Source organism: Apostichopus japonicus, chromosome 8 (genome assembly GCF_037975245.1).
Source record: "Apostichopus japonicus isolate 1M-3 chromosome 8, ASM3797524v1, whole genome shotgun sequence".
Taxonomy (NCBI): Eukaryota; Metazoa; Echinodermata; class Holothuroidea; order Aspidochirotida; family Stichopodidae; genus Apostichopus; species Apostichopus japonicus.
Window position 1 is genome coordinate 20,508,706 of NC_092568.1, and position 12,520 is coordinate 20,521,225.

At 43.8% G+C, this 12,520-nt stretch overlaps 2 protein-coding genes across 2 annotated transcripts in view; both read left to right on the forward strand.

Annotated features, from left to right (window-relative positions):
• LOC139970977 (usherin-like) overlaps nucleotides 1-12,520 on the forward strand; it is a 75,147-nt gene that overhangs the window by 12,658 nt on the left and 49,969 nt on the right. Inside the window, exons 7-15 of the mRNA XM_071977085.1 lie at nucleotides 4,699-4,908; nucleotides 5,677-5,770; nucleotides 6,420-6,571; nucleotides 7,897-8,071; nucleotides 8,522-8,711; nucleotides 9,440-9,738; nucleotides 10,347-10,692; nucleotides 11,279-11,468; nucleotides 11,969-12,132. Coding sequence (XP_071833186.1) covers nucleotides 4,699-4,908; nucleotides 5,677-5,770; nucleotides 6,420-6,571; nucleotides 7,897-8,071; nucleotides 8,522-8,711; nucleotides 9,440-9,738; nucleotides 10,347-10,692; nucleotides 11,279-11,468; nucleotides 11,969-12,132 — 1,820 coding nt within the window. The remainder of the gene's footprint in view (nucleotides 1-4,698; nucleotides 4,909-5,676; nucleotides 5,771-6,419; nucleotides 6,572-7,896; nucleotides 8,072-8,521; nucleotides 8,712-9,439; nucleotides 9,739-10,346; nucleotides 10,693-11,278; nucleotides 11,469-11,968; nucleotides 12,133-12,520) is intronic.
• Nucleotides 712-3,597, forward strand: LOC139970979 (uncharacterized). Its single transcript, XM_071977087.1, has 2 exons — nucleotides 712-1,579; nucleotides 1,835-3,597. Exons 1-2 carry the CDS (start codon nucleotides 712-714, stop codon nucleotides 3,580-3,582), a joined length of 2,616 nt encoding a protein of 871 aa, XP_071833188.1. The 3' UTR covers nucleotides 3,583-3,597.

The following is a 12,520-nucleotide window of genomic DNA, read 5'->3' on the forward strand; positions in this document are numbered from 1 at the left end:
AAGACCCCGGACCAGAGGAAGCTAGAAGAGCTTTTGGTAGAGATGGACATGGCAGCCCGTTCGGGCATGAAGTTCGCATCGGTACTATTGCTATCAGCTGAAGTCCTCATGCGACACCATCAACAGCTCCCTGAGGACAGCAGCCAAGTATCCAGGGACGAAGCGGGCCAGCTCCTCCTGCTGCTGGGCCCCCTCGTCAGGCTCGCGTACGATCAATTTGCAAGGGTCGCTACCAGGTCCGTAAAGGCCCGTAGACAAAACATCGTCTCCGCCATCCATTGGCCTTCGACGGAGGCGAAGGACAGAATGCTGGAACTACCAATCCTCGGGGAAGACCTTTTTGCGGGCTGCTTCCAAAAGAAACTGCAGGAAGAGGTGGCCCGAAGGGAGACTCTGGCCAAATCAGAATTCCGACCCCCACCGACCCAGAGAACCAGACCCTTCCGCCCGAGGGAGAGCAGAGCACCTAGGGGAACGAGAGCAGCACCCGCCAAATCTATGAGCAGAGGAGCTCTCAGAGGCAGAAGCCGGGGGGCAGCCTTCCGTCCGACCCGCCCCTGGGCCCCCAGAGGAGGCAGAGGCTCGTCGTCGACCAGACGGGACAGTGACCGCTCCTCCACTCGACCAGCGTTCGCCGCCCAGCCCTAGGGGTGCCCACCTCACCGCGGCCATTCCGCCGGTGGGGGGGAGACTAACAAACTTCTCCCAGCAATGGGAATTTATTGGCGGGGACAAGTGGGTGTTGGACACAGTCAGACACGGGTACAAAATAGAATTCTCCTCCAGCCCACCCTTCGGGGGCGGAGGAAGGCAGACACTCACACCCACGGACCCCGTCAAACGCTTAGCCCTAGAAGGGGAAATTCTGGCCCTGCTGGCCAAGCAGGCAATTACAAGAGTTCCGGAAGAGACGGGACCACTCTTCCGGTCCTCCTTTTTTCTGACCAAAAAACGGGATGGCACCTGGCGTCCCATTCTAAACCTAAAACCCCTGAACACAAAACACATCAGACCAAAACACTTCCGTATGGAGACCTTAAACTTAATATTACCCCTACTCAGAAAGGGCATGTGGGCGGCGACCGTAGACTTACGGGACGCCTACCTGCACATCTTGATACACAGAGAACACCGACGATTCCTAGCGTTCCGGTACGCAGAACAAGACTACCAGTTCCGGGCGCTCCCATTCGGCCTAGCCACGGCTCCCAGAACCTTCACGAGAGTCGCGGGAGCAGTAGTCGCCTACCTCAGAAAAAGAGGGGTCACCCTCTACGTATATCTAGACGACTGGTTGGTAGTAGGGAACAGCCTATCGGAAGCAACCAACAACGTCCACAAAACGCTCCAGACCCTTCAAGAACTGGGCTGGATCGTGAACCAGAAGAAATCACGGCTATCACCTTCCCAGACGATCCAGTTCCTCGGGGCCATACTGGACTTCACCACCGGGGTAGCCCGACCCTCAGAAGAAAGAGTCGCGGCAGTCAAGGCGACCACACAACAGATCTTGGCACACCGGGGGTCACCAACGGGGACATGGCTCCGGGCCCTGGGACTCATGGCCAGCCTCGTCGATATAGTGAGACTGTGCAGGCTACACATGCGACCTCTACAACTGCACCTGCTGAGGTCCGCAGACCCTACAGACCCAGACAAAACAACGCTCATCTACAGGTCAGAGGAGGTCACCCAACACTTTCGATGGTGGCTCGACCCAAACAACTGGAGTTCAGGGGTACCCTTTGCGATACAGCTACCAATGACATCGATAACGACGGACGCATCACTGTCCGGATGGGGAACGTGGTCCCAAACAGAAAGATCTCTCCACATCAACATCCTGGAGATGATGGCGGTCAAAAGAGCCCTGGAAGTTTTCAACGACCACGTACAGGGAACGATAACCACAATCTTCACCGACAACACGACAGTGGTGGCCTACATCAATCGGCAGGGGGGCACCCGCTCAGAGAGACTGTGCCGACTCGCGTGGGAGGTGATAACAGCGGCCGAGGACTCCGGCACGATCCTACGGGCTTCCCACATCGCAGGCAAGCTCAACGTGATGGCGGACGTCTTATCCAGGGGGCATATAGACCCCAACGAATGGTCTCTGGAACAGGAGACTTGCGACAGAATCTTTTCGATCTTCGGCAGGCCCACGATAGACCTGTTCGCAACACACAAGAACAACAAACTCCAGACCTTCTGTTCCAGACGATTCCACCCCCTGGCCTACCACACGGACGCAATGTCCCTCTCCTGGGACCACATGGATGCGTACATCTTCCCGCCGCTGTGTATGATCGGACAAGTCCTCAGGAAAATTCGGAACTCCAAGGGCAGGTTCACACTAATAGCCCCGTTCTGGCCTCGCAGACCCTGGTTCGCCGAGATCCCCCAACTCCTCATGGACGTCCCAGTGAGTCTACCGGACAAGCCTCACCTACTGTCCCAGAGACAGGGAACTCTCTCCCACCCAGACATCAAGGGGTTACAATTAGTTGCCTGGAGGCTGTCCGGTCTTCCCTACGACAGAGAGGCTTTTCAGAAGCAGCTGCCGCGATGGCAGCCGACGCTAGAAGGGGAACGACCGCAGCGACTTACGATTCCCGTCTGCGGAAGTTCGACCAATGGTGCCGACCGAGACAGATACTGCTGCCTGCTGCCTCTGTGACACAGATAGCCGAGTTCCTCCTCTCACTCTTTGGAGAGGGGAAACAAGTCTCCACCATCAGGAATTACAGGTCGGCCATCGCTGCCATCCACCAGGGCTTCCCAGATGGCTCCACACTGAGCAATAACCCGTACATTGCACAGCTCATCAAAGGCATGGCGAATCGTCGCCCACAGATCAGACGGCTAGCCCCCTCCTGGGGACTCTCAGCAGTGTTACATGCCCTGGCAGGACCACCATACGAACCAATGGCTAAAGCCTCCCTGGCTGCCCTCACAAAAAAGACACTCTTCCTCGTCGCAGTGGCGTCAGCAAGAAGGAGGAGTTGCCTCCACGCCCTATCCACCAAGCAGAATCACATCAGATTTGAGGGCCACGGGGTGAGGATGGTTCCAGACCCGTCATTTATTGCAAAGAACCAGACCTTGACCTTCCTGCCAGGAGACATTTTCATCCCGGAAATTAAGACCATGTCATCAGTAGCCGAGGACAAACGATGGTGTCCAGTCAGGGCACTGAAGTGGTACCTGAGCAAGACAGAGAAGTTAAGACAATCAACTTCTCTCTTCATCATACCACGACCACCCTACGCAGCGGCCTCCAAAGACACTCTATCCAGGTGGCTAGTAGAGATCATACGCCCGTTCACATCGGGGACCTCCCGACCAAGGGCTCACGACGTCAGAGGGGTCGCGGCCTCTACAGCCCTATTCGCCGGCATCCCGATAGAGGACATACTCAAAGCAGCAGCGTGGAAAACTCCAACTACGTTCGTCGCCTGCTACTTGACCGACACTTTACACGCCGAAGCGGCATTTGGTAGCGCGGTGATGCGAGGTCCGGTGGGTAACAGGTCCCACCCCTCGGGCCTCCCACCATCGGGCAGTGCCACTCGGTGCTAAGGTTGTGAGGAGACAGGTAAGCGAGAAGCGAAGTAAATATTCCAAAACTTACTGGTTTGGATATTTACGAGTGACGAGCTTACCTGTCTCCATTCCCGCCTCCCTCCCCCGAGAGGGTGGTGGGACACAGCCGGACGGAGGAGCGGTCGCTCTACTTGACTCACGACTCCGAGCTTCACACCAGATAGACAGAACCACCATCCACCAGAGAGCCATCAACTATGTCTATCGGTGAGTGTACCTATGTGTTTCCGTATGCGTTTGCGTACATAGTCTTCCACTTACGTTCTCACCTAAGTTGGTCTAAGGGTAACAAGTGGCGGACCGTAAATCTTTAGGCTCCTTGTTAGTGTAAGGGGTAGTTCCGCCTGCAGGGTTCAGGAGAGTGTCCCCCCTTCCCGCTGCGCCGGGGAGGGTTACACTCCCCCCTGCTAGGAAGGCGTCAGTGAATTTTTTGTTAGGGGTTCACTTTGGGAAGTTAACTCGACGGGGGTCGTTGGGGGTGGCCAGTCCTTGCCACCCCCACTCCCGCGTCCGTGAGGCCACTCTTCAGGAATGGTCTCATGAGAAAGGAGGAGGGACCGGAAGGGGGGTCCGGTCATAGAGGGCGCACAGTGTTATTTATTTACCAGGACTTTATAGGCACGGTAGAATGAGGTGCTAAGGTTGTGAGGAGACAGGTAAGCTCGTCACTCGTAAATATCCAAACCAGTAAGTTTTGGAATGTCTGCGGGATGAGAGTGGATCAAATTGTTTGGTGTTTGTGCTCAGGCTTTATCTTGGATGACTTGTCTTAAAAATGTCTCTAAATTGCCTTTACCAATTCAGGATTTGTCCTTCATTATTTTTGCCATCTGACTATTTTCTACAGGTTATAATACATTATTGTTATTTTTAGCATTGTAGTGTGTACCAAGTTTTAAATATCCTTTGTTGACAAAAAATCATTGAATCATGTGAGGCAAATAACTTATGTCCCTTATGGGCCTACATGTACCGTTACAAATATCCATGAAAGACGTGTTTTTTAAAACTTACAATTCCATCAAACAAAGGTAGAGCAAAAATTTCCAGTGTATTTACTAAAACGACTTTAATTATAATTTGTTTCCATAGCAACCAACCATATTCAAAGAGCAACATAACCTTCCAGTTATTAGCCCCAGAACCAGTCGCAAGGCCTGGTTACAATGACTTCTTCAACACTCCTGAGCTTCTAGAGTTTGTCTTAGCCACTCAAGTCCGGATTCGAATGCAAGGACATTATCACGTTTCCAATACGAGACATCAGTATTATGGAATCGAAGAAGTTACAGTCAACACAAGGTTTGTGACAACTTTTACCTGACCATTACAAAATTCCATGGAGTGAGAAACTGAAGGAAAACTTTGTGATGAAATTGGAAATTAAAACTCTTAAGCCGTTCACAATAATATTATCATTGAAAGAAAAGCATAGAGGCATACTACATTAGTAACAGTGGGCACAGTTTGCAATGAGCAAACAACGAAAAAAAAAAAATTCTGTACTGGTCAGCAACTAAAATCAACATTTTCAAGTTCTTTAAGTTGGGTGGCCCATTTTCTGAAATGATGATTCCATCCGTCCTAAGCATTTTCTCTGAAGATTTGTTTTTTGTGAAGTATGTAACACTTGTAAGAAAAAGTCATCAGAAAGTCGTATGAATGTACGAAACACATACAAGAAAAAGTCATCAGAAAGTCGTTAAAATGTACGAAACACATACAAGAGAAAGTCATCAGAAAGTTTAAATTTTTTAAACTTCTCCTTTGTTAGATGAAGTGAGACTTGTCTAATAGGAATTTAACATAAGGTTATAAAAAAAAAAAAAAAATTAGATAAATTAAAGTAACAATCTGCTTTAGCCTGGTAATAGCAGAGTGGATGCTATCATGGTGATGAAGTTGGTATACAACATTTTATAGACACCCTGTGTTTCGTTATTTAATAAAGACAAATGAAGGCAATCTGTTAAACTGACCTTTCAAGAGGAGACCTACAAAAACAGTTGCTCATTTATCTTGACTTATTTTGCCATAATTTGTTTCTGTTTTTGAATTTTTTTTTTTTAGATGTGAATGCAATGGCCATGCAGCCACATGTGACATGGAAACCAACCCTTACACCTGTAATTGCCTTCCCGAGAGTTTTACAAGAGGGCAAAATGTAAGAACCATTAAACCTTCATTCTATTGTTAGGATGTAGTAGACCACATATTCAGATCAGGGAGGGCTTTTAAACGGTTGTTGTCCAGCATTGACTGATTGATTGAAGTCAGTTTCGAATATGAGAAGTAACCTTTATTCATGTTCCAATAAGTGTTCTGTGTTTATTGATCCAGTATTGAAGTCTTTTTTAAACATGTGTTCGTTTGCAAGTTTAAGAGGGAACATGCTAAGGTGAAGAAGAAGGAATGTTATGTTTAAGGTTTTTTAATACAGTCATTTTAACACAGATACCAATACCTATCTTGCATCTTAAGCCATTGTCTGATTTTGTTTTGGGCTTATCGTACTTTGTACGTCAAGAATCTGGAGAGCTATTGTTATTTTCATTCAGTGTTCAGGCTAGTTACCAACCAATTTTGAAGAAAGAATTAGCTCGCAGAATTTAAGCTGACCGTTGGGCTAGTTCCCGACATGAATTGGATACAATGGGAAAAGTTGTTACATAATTTTAGCATCATGAAAGCTAACATCTTTTTCACATGTTTGATCCTACAACAGTATCATATATACTAAGATGAGCATATTTTATCATTGCAACTAGTCTACTGAAATCCAAGTTCACAATTTCGATTTTTTTTTTTGGCAGTGTGAGACATGCCTCCCTCTCTACAACAACAAACCATACCACCACGGAGATCGTATTAATTCATACAACTGTAAGCCATGCCAGTGTTATGGACATGCTTTGAGCTGCAGATATAATAGTTCCGTGGATCCTTTCCCAGCTGACCACGACAGGTAACTGAATCAAATTCTTGTCAAGTTGCTGGAAGAATTGTATCAGATTTTGAGCACACGTTGGGATCAGTTATGTCACATACTACAATACTGTCTACGGAAACTCACCCAAAAGTAAAGCCAGGGGGTTCAAATACCCAACATTGATCATTGGAAAGATACACTCTTAGCCCCAGACTCTTAACATTTGGGCCTGTAACTATTTCATAACCACCATAGTATGTCTAGTGTAGTAATGTGATTCTCTTGAAAGGATGAGTGTAATTGGCACTATTGATGGTGTTACCCCTATTAATATCTTATTTCACGGTATCTTCAACTGAATGATTGGTAAGAAAATAATTTACCACATGTTCTTAGAATTGAGTATGTAATAACATGGACATTACTATCCATAGTCATGTGAATACAGCTAAGGTAGGCTTGCTTATGCCATATAACTTTCAAAGTTTAGGAAGAGTTTTACATTTGTAGAACCAGATAAACGAACAAAATAAAACGAAACAGTTGATGAAAGTCATAGTAGTGTATTCAAACGTTTTCGAAGATTTCCCATCTTCCTCGTCAGGAAAGAGATAATAATAATATAACTTTCAGTCGCATTAGAATTGGAGCAAGCTAGTTCACAAGTTGATTGTTTTGTAACGCAGTGGAAAGCATTTATGTGACTGCTCTTGTCAATGTAAGCTCTGTGGTAGATGCATAGGTTAGCTTACATGCTTATTTGTTATGATCATTGCAAGGAACATAAATTTAAGATCCTGTTTTGTATCATATTTTTGCCAGAATTTTGAATTTACCACTAGGTTATGTAATGTCGCAACGTGTCCCATTTCTGTCATGCTCAAAGAGCTGTGTAAACACCTTCTGTCTATGCAGGCATTATAAATGATATTGCTACTCTGTTTAAGTATTTTTTTTTTTTATGGGAGGTGGAAATCTGTCATATGATCATGTAGTGTTACAATGTGTGCTATGTCTGTTAAACTTAAAAAGAGCAATGGTCTTTCTAAACAGGATTGATAATAAATGCTTGAAATACTTTTGTCTGTGTTTAATTATGGGGAGGTTTTAAACATTTTTAAATGGGGTGTGATGTACTGTTACAACATGCCAAATGCTATGGCAGTGTCATTATATTAGTTATGACCAAGCATGAATGATAACTACCTTTATTCAGAAACTAAAAGTGGGAGTCCATCGATTAATCAATGAAGATAGCCGGTTATTGAACACTCTGATGTTTCACATGCAAAATGTGGTTAACCAGGAATATTAAGATATCAATCGGAAACTCACGTGATATTTCTTTTCTCTTTCTACAGAGGAGGTGGAGGGGTATGCGTTAACTGCTTGCATAATACACAGGGTCGTTTCTGCGATGAATGCCAGAATGGATTTTTTAGGGAAGATGGCCAGTCATTGGATTCGTTTAATGTGTGTTCACCCTGTGAATGTAACACCAACGGTACCGTGGGAGGGTCACACCTCTGTAATCCAGTGAGTTGCTTCTGCTGCTGTCTTCTACAAGAATTGCTAGTTTTTTGTACAGTTATTTTATGTATGTTAACTCACTTCCTGATAGAGTTAGAACAGGATGATAGCAGGACTGTGACAGCAAATTTTTACCTAATGTATTTGATGATTTGTGGAGATTTATGATGTCAAAAAATCAACATGAAAGGTGTTTTCTGAATCATTTTAAGCTGCACCAAATTTACTTTCTTTCAGAAAATCTTAGCCTCATATAAGTCTACATGGTAAATAAGATTTCTTTGGTCTATCTGTAATGCTTTTTCTCTCTATATTAAGTGTTTATTTCTGTTTTTGCTTGTAGCATATTTGTTTCAGAGACTTACTTGAATATTATCAACTTAAACTCTCTAAGATGTATTAATCATTTCATTTGTATCCATTTATTGAATTATTCATAACTGGCTAATATTTCAGATTGGAGGCCAGTGTGACTGTAAGTTGTATGTTGAGGGTCAGTCATGTGATACCTGCACGAGTGGGTACTATAACCTGCAAGAAAATAATCCAGTCGGCTGTTCCGAATGTCTTTGTGATCCCGACGGATCAAGCACAGGTAGCTGTGATCCAGCTTCTGGAGGATGTGACTGTAAAGCTAATGTCATTGGTAAGTTCCAGAGACTTACATGTCTTCTGTTCAGAGTGTCTATGTGATGCTGATGGATTTAGTAGATATAAATAAGGGTTCTGGAGGATGTTTCTGTTTTACAAGCTTTTGCCATTGGTACATCATAAAGAGTAAAACGTGGTCTGCTCATGCATATGTGATCCTGATGGATCAAACCTAGGTAGTTGTGATCAAAGCTTTGTAGGATGTGACTTACACTTATGTCACTGGTAGGTCACAAAGACCAAAGGGTGGTCTGTTTGGAGTATCTGTGTGATCCGGATGGATCAAATCTAGGTTAAAGTGATGAGTTCTGTAGCATGTGACTCATACCAATATCATTGCCATGTCAGAAAGGCTTAAGGGCGGTGTGCTCAGAGTGTCTATATGATCCTTATGGATCAGCCACTGTTAGCTGTGATCAAGTTTCTGGATAATATGACTTATGCCATTAGTAAGTCATAGAATATTAAGGGTAGTCTGTTTAGAGAGTCTGTGCGATCCTGTGGGATGGAGAGGGTTTCAAACCAGTGTCTTCAGCACGAAAAGTCTGAAACTACTGAGTTATCCAATCATGTCACTGGTGAACATTTCTTGGGCCAATAAGGTCCTTTGCATTTTTCAAAATTTATATTAACTAAGTTTGAGTTGGAATAAATCTTCAATAAGAAAAGAAATGACCGGGAAATCTCACTGGCTTTTACTGATGATTTTCCTTAAATACATAGGTGAACGATGTGAAAGGTGTAACTTTGGTTACTATAACCTTAGCTCGACTAATCCACTCGGCTGTCAACTCTGCCAGTGCAATCTAGCTGGTTCAACTAGCCCATTCTGTGATCCCAGCAATGGTCAGTGCCAGTGCAAAACCTCTACACAGGGATTATTTTGCGATGAGTGCCTGGATGGTTTCTATGGTCTGGATGCACAGGGTTGCCAGAGCTGCGATTGTGATGCTGCTGGAACGGTGCCAGGGACAAGCTGTAACAAACAGACCGGACAGTGTGTCTGCAAGGCAAACACAATGGTAATTAATGTACTATATAGTAATAGATATATAATACACAATGGAACTAAATATACTATAGTAATAAATATACTATATAGTTATAAATATATTATACACAATGGTAATAAATATACGATAGTAATTAATATACAATACAAATGGTGCTAAATAAACTGTTGATCATAACCAGTCCCCTTATCAAAGAGTAGGGAGAGAAAGTACTTTAGGTTGAAGTACTTTCAAGTGAGTTAACTCACAAATAGGAAGAATGAAAATGAATGTTCATTAGTATACACATCCCACATATGATAGAACAGTGATCACTGATTCTCAAATTTCAGCAATCATTTTTACCACCCTTACTGAAAAGCAGTTTCCAACATCTAATTGTCATCTGATTGTCTATTTTTAACCATCTTCACTGTCTGGGAATGATTTGGAGAGTGAGAGCCTCTAGGAAAATACATTAGAATGAATTCTAGCATATTTTTTAGTTTGCTTAAAAAATGCAATACAGGTTACCTTTGAGAAGATGGCATGGAAATACTCTCTCTCTCTTTGAAGCTGTTCTCCTTGATTCCAAGAGAGACACTGATTCTAAATAAATTTGTCTCTCTCTTTTCCAGGGAAGAAGATGCGATCAGTGTGAGGACAATTCATACAACCTGCAGTCTAGCAACCAAGACGGGTGCACTCCCTGTTCTTGTAACACCGCGGGCACCATCAACGGATCCATGACATGTGACTCTGCGAATGGCAGTTGTCAGTGTAAAGCCAATGTGATTGGTCAGATATGTAACCAGTGCAATTCCAATACCTACGGACTGGACGCTGGCGACGAAGACGGGTGTTCGCCGTGCGACTGTGACCTCACAGGAACAGTGTCTTTCGGCAGCGCGTGCAACCAGAATACAGGACAGTGTCCCTGCCTGGCTTTCAGGATGGGGAGACGGTGTGATGCATGCTCACCAGGTCAGTCTGTCGGTGAAAATTTTATGTTATGTGTAGAATGGGACATCTAATTCCTGTGTGGGAGAGAATTGTGTAAGGTTATATATACACACCAGTATGTCAGTGATTCATGAACAAAGAGGACATTGTAAAGACTGTAAGTCTATGCTGTAGGAACCCTTTTCTTTACACATTAATCTTTATTGAACAACTAATATTGCTGTTCAGATGGCCCTTACCAAAATCTCCAGTTACAGTTAGTCTGATGGACAATAAACCATAATGTCATTTGTGAAGAACAGGGATGAGTGAATCCAAGATTTTATTAAGGAGGGGGTGTGGCCCTGGTGTCCTTGGAGTCGACTCCCTGGAGGTCATCAGCCCGAGAAACAACATTTAGACATCAACTGGTGCATACTGAAGTTAACCACTGAGCTAACACTCCTAAAGTAGTGGCTCTTGTCTTGTCAAACTTACACCGTCAATAGTATAGGATAACATAGCATACCAAGTCCCAATGTTTTTTGTGCACAGCTTGCAATGTTTCAGCTTTTCACGCAACATATACCTGCACATATTTAATTTTCTTTTATTCCTATTTTTACAGGGTATTTTATCAACCCCACTGGTCAAGGATGTCAAGAGTGTGGCTGTGACCCTGGTGGTGCTCAAATCGGTACTCTGTGTGACTCACTCAGTGGACAGTGTGTATGTAAAGAAGGTGATTCTGGGGTGACTGGCAGACAATGTGATTCTTGCCTTCCAGAGTACTTTAACTTTAACACTGCTCTAGGAAGGTAAAATTTAATTTGCTACTCTTATCATTCTATAAGTTAACAATATCCGCAAGCTCATTGTAAAGTTTCTCGGCGTTTGGAATGGCTCGGGGAAGATAAATGTTTTGTAGAAGACTGACTGCTGTTAATCTGTATGCAGGTAACTGTGTCCAGACATAACAGAGATTGCTTGGCATTGGACTGATTAAATATATTTGAGAGGCAGTCTTGATAATCTGTATCCAGGTATCTGTGTCCAGACATACCAGATATCATTTGGGTAATGTACTCATTAATCATATTGTAGAATGCATTATTATTAGTCTTTATTCTGCAGTCTGTATCCAAACATATTTTAGATTATTTGGCACAGTACCCATTAAACATATTGTACGTAGAAGGCAGTTCTTTTAATCCATTTCAGCAATCTTGTATCCCACATATTAGAGATTACCATAGCTCTGTACCAAAGTAATTGAATCTTAATATGACTTCTCCCTCTCTTTTGTCCATCTGTCTAGGTGCGAACCATGTGACTGTGATATCCGTGGCAGTGTCAATGTTACCTGCGATGACAATACCGGTCAGTGTTCCTGTAAGGAACTGGTGACCGGTCGAAGATGCGATACCTGTCAGACTGGCTCCAGCAATCTTCAAGAGAATAATCCGCAGGGGTGCAGTAAAGGTGACAATTACTTGATCACTGTTTCAACCAAATGCTTTACTTTACCAAGTTTTTTTGATGTATTATTCAAGGAGGAGGAAAAATCATTCTCACATGAACAACCATCATCATCTACTTCTAAATGACGACACTTTGCTATTACTGTAACTTTCGTACACTGACTTTTATCGCAGTAAAAATTAATGTTCCCCTTTTGGTACAGCTGTTTCTTTTTCTCAAAAGTCAAATATTCTTGCACTTCTGTCGTAAAGAATAAATGTTGTTTTATGTTTTCTGCTCACTCTCTATGTTAGATAATGCTTGACTCTTGTCACCATCCTTCATGAAACAGATTTCAAATTCGCAGCGTTTTGAACGTCTTCTTTGAAAGATGCAATACGTCACTACT